This window comes from Heloderma suspectum, chromosome 1 (assembly GCF_057233095.1).
Source record: "Heloderma suspectum isolate Gila_16-S chromosome 1, 16-S_ref, whole genome shotgun sequence".
NCBI classification, from domain to species: Eukaryota; Metazoa; Chordata; class Lepidosauria; order Squamata; family Helodermatidae; genus Heloderma; species Heloderma suspectum.
In genome coordinates this window covers 98,902,997-98,910,517 of record NC_139458.1, presented here as the reverse complement: position 1 = coordinate 98,910,517, position 7,521 = coordinate 98,902,997, and the positions used below count along the sequence as shown (strand labels likewise).

The following is a 7,521-nucleotide window of genomic DNA, read 5'->3' as shown; positions in this document are numbered from 1 at the left end:
CCAAGTTTACAAAACATGAACTTCTATTCTGTATATTTGGAGATGAGGAAGAAAAGGAGACCTAGAGGATCATGTTTGCTGCTTGCCCAGAGTTTTAAAAACATCATCCTTAAAAATAATCTTTAGAGAGACTGTTCTCCTTTATTTAAGATGTGGTTAAGTAAAAATTCCTTTTAAAAACCATTGATAGGCCTTAACTTATTTCACACAGCTTAAGCCTGACTGCATTATGAGCACAGATTTTAAAAGCCATGACAATTTTACTTTATTTATTAGAAAAGCTATCTACAAAATCTCTATTTAAGAAGAAATGTCTGAGCTTGCTGGTAGAAATTCACGTATGTTTAACAAGTACATTCAGTCTCACTTAAATTTTATGTGGGATACCGGACTTCCACTGGCTCAGGATAAAATGTTATCCTTCTTTTATCTTTTTCTTCATGCTGACTTAAGGCAGATGACTTTATCCCATGGCGATAACAAATGTCTGTCCCAACGGGTGGTAACCAGTGTTAGATAAGCAAAGGGAAAGACAGAAATAAATAAGCACCTGGACCTCCATTCAGGCATTCCCTCCTCCATGCCTGCAGGTGTCACCCTTTCTACTGCGATCTCTCTCTGCCCTGGCTCCTGCCATCTGCACATCCAGTGGGTCATCCAAAGAGGAGTGCCTATACAGGCAGGGAAGGGAAGACCAGCAGGGCGCAACAATGCCAAATATGGAACAAACAAGTGTGATCCCATTTACCCCATGCATGTAACCTACATGTGGAGGGAACATCTGCATGGGGCAGCTGATTCTACTTCTGACTTCAAGAGGCACTGGCCAGAGCCCAAAGAACTATGGAACTAGGTCCACCAGCCCAAAGGGGCCTTAGACGGGGTTTCCCCCATAAACAGCAGCCTCCCATGCCTCATGACAGGCTGCTTGTCACGGGCTCCTTGGAGGGCTCTCTCAGTCTAATCCAGTAGCCAAGTCCAGACGCAGACAAAGGGATTCTTTTCAAAGCTTTATTCTTCTTTTACAACTTACAGCTCTACAGGTAGCAACTAGATCTGAGCGGCAGCATCCCTATGCCCTAAGTTGGAACAGTTGGTCCCCGTTTGAAAAGAAATTACTGGCAGACCCCTGAATATAAGGACTAGGGAGAATCCCTCCCCTTTTCCCTTGGATCCTCTGGGCGCAACCGTTCTTTGAGAGCCAACCGGGCGCTACACCTCCTTTCCGCGCTCTCCATTTGGCGCCGCTCTCTTGTCTGCGCCATGCATCCAACCAGTCTGCTATTGGTGCTGGGTCACTCCCTGGACTGCTTTCTAATCTAGGAATGTGGGTGGGAGGAATCTCTGTCAGCTGCAGGCCCTGGGAAAAAGGGGTGCGCTCCTCTCCCAGGAGCGACTGCTCTTCCTCCGAATCAGAACTACTCTGGGATTCTATGGGCTCAGTGTCCACCCTGACATCGCTTTTGAAAAGGAGGGAGTTTCAGAAAGGTTTTGCTCTGAGGCATGATGTTCAAGAAAGAAAGAAAGTTTTTAAAATGTACTGGGCCAGGGCAAAGGACTAAGTACTGACAAGTGCCTCTTCAAAATTTTGTTAAGTATTGATTAAATAATAGTGTTATAATTCACTAAATTATAGTGAATTTCTCCCAGCAAGTGTTTAAAAAACATTAACTGATGTTAATGGATATGCATTCACAAAGGAGAACTATACTGGTACTCTGCTTTCACTTTTTCTTATACAGGTCCTACTGCTGAAGAGACAAGCTGCTATCAAGTTTCAGAAGACACTCAACTCTTCAGCAGTGAGAACTGCCGAAACAAAAAGTGAAAGTAAAAGTCCAGCTGCGTGTTTGGTTTCCTCCTACATGTGCATATCCATTCTTTGGATCTTGGCCAAAATGGTTGCTTAATTGCTTCAGGGGAGTCGCACAGATGATGTGCTCAGTAGATTGAGCCAAATGTCTGCATCTATGTAAACAAAATGAAATATAGAAATATAAAAAGCCAGGGTCTCAAACTGGAGAACAGCCTGCTTCTTCTTTGCATGTATGTATGCAGGTATATTTGAATATTTTGGATTTTCCTGTTTTTCATCTCTTTGCCTTTTATGGAACATTATTATCAAGGCAAGCAATTTTTCTATATAGCACCAGAACGATCTGTAGCTGAGGTTAGATTAAAAGGTGACTTGTAAAAATTCAGCCATTACCGAATGAAGCAGTCAGCAATGGTCAGAAGCAGCATAGGCAAGATCCACACCTTTACTCCCTTTCTGGACAGTACATGGCACAAAGATCTTTTGTTTCAAATCTTTGAAGGAGAGTGTTTTTCCTCCCCCACCCCAGCCCACTCTCCCCAGAAATTACTATGACTAATATCGTTTTTATGAAAAAAAATGTATTCAGTGTCTTAGGCATGTGAGCTCACAGCAATGTCAAAAGAACAAAAACAAAGTAGTGCAGTTCTCATTAAGGAAAAAACATAAAATAAAAACACGATACAAAAACATCAACTGGGTTGCCTGCACCCATATTTGACACTGAACAGGGAGGGGGCAGAGGGGACGAAATCAGTTTGTATTGTTCTTGCAGCTGTAATACTGAGACGTCCATCTGGACCAAAGACCAGTTATCCTCATGGATTGGTGATTCATTTTTCTAAGCGAGGCAGGAGAAGGGCCAAGGGAAGCAAGCAACCATTTTCGCTAGTTGTGCATCATAATGTTGACTCCAGGGATGAGTCAAGGATGTCATCGTGATGGCTATTGCTGTTGGAGTCACTGTCGTAACTCTGTGGGCTGGAATAGTTAGCTGCCTCTTGCAATCTCATCAGCATGTTCATCTGAGGAAATATAGAAAGGACAAGAAGCGCTACTTGAATTTCAGCACTATTTGCAAATGTGGTAACTGATACAGACAGGAGTTTACATGTTGTGTTAACCATGTATCTGCAGTTAGCAGTCAATATCCTGAGAAGTAAAATGAAGCAGACTCAGAAACCCATTCTTTCCTAAGGTATGTTGACTTTTGCAGAAGCCATGTGGTGGGAATCAAGCTGGATACTAGTTGGATGAAAATTCAGTAGTCCTAAAGGCTAATGTTAAACCTTACTCTGGACGATTCAAAGCACCCATCTGCCCCTCATCATGTTGTGACTTCTGCAGCTGTCATGCAATGTAATTGATGTGGAAGTATGAACTCTAAATGTTACCATGCTTTTACCAAAATTTTCTGCAGCTTGTATGAAGGGTGGTGGCAAGAGAGTATAACACATTTTGAGACACTGCACGTAACCTATTTTCATAGAATCATAGAATAGCAGGGTTGGAAGGGGACTATAAGACCGTCGAGTCCAACCCCCTGCTCAGTGCAGGAATCTCAGTCAAAGCATCCCTGACAGATGGCTGTCTAGCTTCATCTTGAATGCCTCCAGTGTGGAAGAGCCCATTGCCTCCCTAGGTAATTGGTTCTATTGTTGTTTTCCTCTAACAGTCAGGAAGTTTTCAACCGGAATCTGGCTACCTGTAACTGGAGCCCATTATTCTGTGTCCTGCACTCTAGGATGATTGAGAAGAGATCCTGGCCTTCCTCTCTGTGCCAACCTTTCAAGTACTTGAAGAGTGCTATCATATCCCCCCTCAGTCTTCTCTTCTCAAGGCTAAACATGCCCAGTTCTTTCAGTCTCTCTTCATAGGGCTTTGTTTCCAGTCCCCTGATCATCTTTGTTGCTGTCCTCTGAACCCTCTCCAGCTCGTCTGCATCCTTCTTAAAGTGTGGTGCCCAGAACTGGACACAGTACTCAAGATGAGGCCTAACCAGTGTTGAGTAGAGGGCAACTAGTACTTCACAGGACTTGGAAGCTATACATTTATTAATGCAGCCCAAAAGAGCATTTGCCTTTTTTGTAGCCACATCACATTGTTGGCTCATATTCAGCTTGTGGTCTACAACAGTTCCAAGGTCCTTCTCGTTTGTAGTATTGTTGAGCCACGTATCCCCCATCTTGTAACTGTGCATTTGGTTTCTTTTTCCTAGGTGCAGAACTTGGCATACATCCCTATTAAATGTCATTCTGTTGTTTTCTGCCCAGCGCTCCAGCCTATCAAGATTACTTTGAATTTTGTTTCTGTCTTCCAAGGTATTGGCTATCTCGCCCAATTTTGTGTCATCTGCAAATTTGATCAGCATTCCCTGCACCTCTTCCTCCAAGTCATTACTAAAAATGTTGAAGAGCACTGGGCCCAGGACTGAGCCCTGCGGTACCCTGCTCGTTACCTCTCCCCAGTTTGAGAAGGTCCCATTGATAAGCACTCTTTGAGTCCAATTCTGAAGCCATCTGTGGGTCCACCAGATAGTTATTTCATCATATGGCACAAAACAGTAAGATTTTTGGGTGCCCCTTCTCCATGAGGTTTATCTCACAGCAGTACCATAATGTGTAAAGGCTGACGATCACATGGGCAGAACCAACAGTGTGGAGTTTTCTGTAGAATTAGTATCCTCTGGGACAGATCTAGGCTTGCCACTAGTTTGTAATATTTTGAACACTGCAGCAGTGCTGTGAGATGAATCCATGGACAACCAGTTTCTGTAGTGCTGCTCCAATTTGAAAAGGGCACCAAAATGTACTGATTGAGAGAAAAAAGCACAAATTATAGCCTTGTGATGTAGGTAATAAGGCCATGTTTCATACTAGGTAGGTCTTTCACAGTAGCAACTGGCTTAAAGTAATCCTCCAGTGAATGCAGCCTGTGTAATGGAGCACTCACTGAGTGGCAGGGCAATCCAAAAATATTCCAAACAAATAAACCAACACATGAAATTATCAGGCCCTGTGGTCTGGATAGGTAATATCGTGGGAGGGTTAGATAATTTATTATAATCTCTGGCTACTAAGTGGTGCGATTGCACTGTCCCACTCACTCTGCAGAAAAAGAGATGCTTGCCACAATACATCCTTAAGGTTCACACAAAACATAGACAATGCAATCACACAGACATGATGTGAGCTCCGACCCAAATACACCCCATCACATTTAATGCATAATTCTAAAGTTCTAGCATGGACTACAAAACACAAATGGGCTTCACTGGAGTCATCTGTGTGTATGTTTCACAGACTACTTGTGATGAACAGCTTTCAAACATCACAACATATAACTATCATCTAACGTAACTTGCAAATAATATCCCACTGACAAATCTCACCAGAGGATCTCCCTCAGCATCACTGGGTGGAACTTGCTTGCTGGTTGAACCTTCCCGTGGCATAGAATAACCGTCAAATCCAACATCCTCTGGCCGCAGTTGCATTAAAGGAGGCCATTCATGGTGTTGTGGGGTGGCTGCCCATGGGTAAGTGTCCATTACCCATTTGGCAGGGTCCTCCCATGGTGCTCTTCTTCCATACAACTGCAAGCAAGAACAAGAAATCATCCGTAATAAAAGGGATAGATATTAAATTTATTTATTATATTTTAAGCGTCTGAGATATTGTAGAGCAACCCTCAGACTTGGTCTGAGGGCATATGATGCAGCCATCTTACTGATACTAAGCAGACCTATGTCTGGTCAATGCCTGGATGGGAGACCTCCTGGGAGCCCCATGTACCTGCCTTGAATTCCACGATGGAAGAAAGGTGGGATGTAAATGAGCTAAATAAATAAGCATGCTGACCTCTCATATAAGAAATCTTCCAATGTGGAAAAATGTCTAAACCAGGAGTGGGCAACTTGCCTTCTTCCAGATCATGCCTACAACTCCCATGATCCCCCACCATTAGCTATGCTAGCTAGGGCTGCTGGGAGTTATAGGCAAAAACATATGGATGGCCAAAACTTTGAGTGCTTCCCCACTTCCTCATTCTCCCTCTTTAATTACAAAGCTCCATCCATTCATGGATGATATGTGATAATTGCAAGTGAAGTGGAACATTGATTCCAAAACATCTGGAGCTCATGCTCCATGTTTGAACACCTAACTTTCTCCCAGACCTCTGTACATGACAACACTGGTTTTGGAACTGTGTTCTAGGGAACCCCGAGATTCCTCAGAAGCTTATGAGGAGTCCCTCAATCAAAATATCATTGATGGTGGACAAATTTCCTGACAGGCAGCAAGATAATATGCAGCCATGACATCTGTATGTGTTAGGTGAATCTAGACTGACGTATCAGTACATATGGGGTAACAGTATGGACCAAATCGAGCCCTCTACAACTGACTGTGATTCCATGGAAGACCTACATGGATTCCTTGTCAGACAAGTGATGTGCACGAAGAGGTGGGTCTTGAGCAGACATCTAAAGATCAGATCTGGAGATGCCTGCTTTATGTCAATAGGGAGCGTGTTCCAGAGGGTGTGTGCTGCAACACTAAATGCTCTGTTACAAGTATTGCTGAAGCAAACATCTGGAGCATGTGATACTGTCAGAAGTGTTCTATCTGAGGACCACAAGGGATGGGCAGGGACATAAAGGGTGAGGCAATCTCTAAGGTAACCTGGCCCCAAGTCAGCTCACCTGAAACACTAGTTTGGAGTCGTTTCTAGTTGCTGTAGCAACTGCTGGTCCTGCTAGCACGATGGCACCATTGGATACTGATCATAGCTCAAAGGCCAGTTGAAAAACAGGCACCCCTAGTAATGCCGCCTAGCCAGAGGTCATTCGTTATTTAGAGGAAGTACATAACTCTGACCAAAGCACTCTCAAAGAGTAATGGGTTGAGCTACTAAAGGAATAGAGAAAGGCAGAACAAAACAGTCCTGCAGGTATTTTCTAACACAGCAAGTAAAACTTCACTTTTAAAAATAGCTTGCTAGCCAAGACCACTTCAGAAAAGGACCTTCATTTGGGAATCACTAGGTTACACAGAGAGAGGGCCAACAGTGTCCTTTCAGAATGTCACGCCAGAGAAAAATGTTTACAGCAATGGAAGTAGGATGTTTCTCTGATCACCTTTCATTGTAGACTAAACATGGCTCAGCCGAAGAAGCACCCTCCCCAAACTGTTTGCTTGTAAGTTTAGTTCCAAAGCCATCAAAGAACTAGATTTCAGTGCTTGGCATGGATTTCCTGCTTTGGTGCCAAAGCTTCCAAGGATCAGGTGAGTCCGCGCATTTTAGTCATCTACTTCAAACATATGTAGCCTAACCACTCTGAAGAGGTGTTTTGATTTGACTGGAGTTCAGAAAGACACCACAAATGACCCTCCTCTGTCGAACCATGTGCTTGTTTGTGAATATGCAGCTCCTTGGGCTTGCCAAAGTCATTTCAGCAAGATTAAAGCTGAGGCACATAAACTTGTTTCAGATGAAAATAAATATTCCCGTTTCATGCCTTAATAGAGAGTTTTAGGTGGCTGCCCTTTTGGGGATTGTATTTCACTTGCTAGACAGTTTTGCTTACAGTTCTGAAGGTGCTTACTTGCCTATGTATCATATGGTGGAACATCAAGCATTAAAACCCCACAGAGACTAAGGACACATTATGAGAACATCTGAGTAGCATTAATCCTCTGGAC

General features: G+C 43.4%; 1 protein-coding gene across 1 annotated transcript in view; it reads right to left on the bottom strand.

The window, feature by feature from the left end:
* Nucleotides 1-442: 442 nt before the first annotated feature.
* Nucleotides 443-7,521, bottom strand: part of NAV2 (neuron navigator 2) — a 368,840-nt gene continuing 361,761 nt past the window's right edge. The window contains exons 35-36 of the mRNA XM_084852298.1: nucleotides 5,208-5,411; nucleotides 443-2,841 (exon numbers count right to left, since the gene is read on the bottom strand). Of these exons, the coding sequence (XP_084708424.1) occupies nucleotides 2,716-2,841; nucleotides 5,208-5,411 (330 nt within the window). The 3' untranslated portion in view covers nucleotides 443-2,715. The remainder of the gene's footprint in view (nucleotides 2,842-5,207; nucleotides 5,412-7,521) is intronic.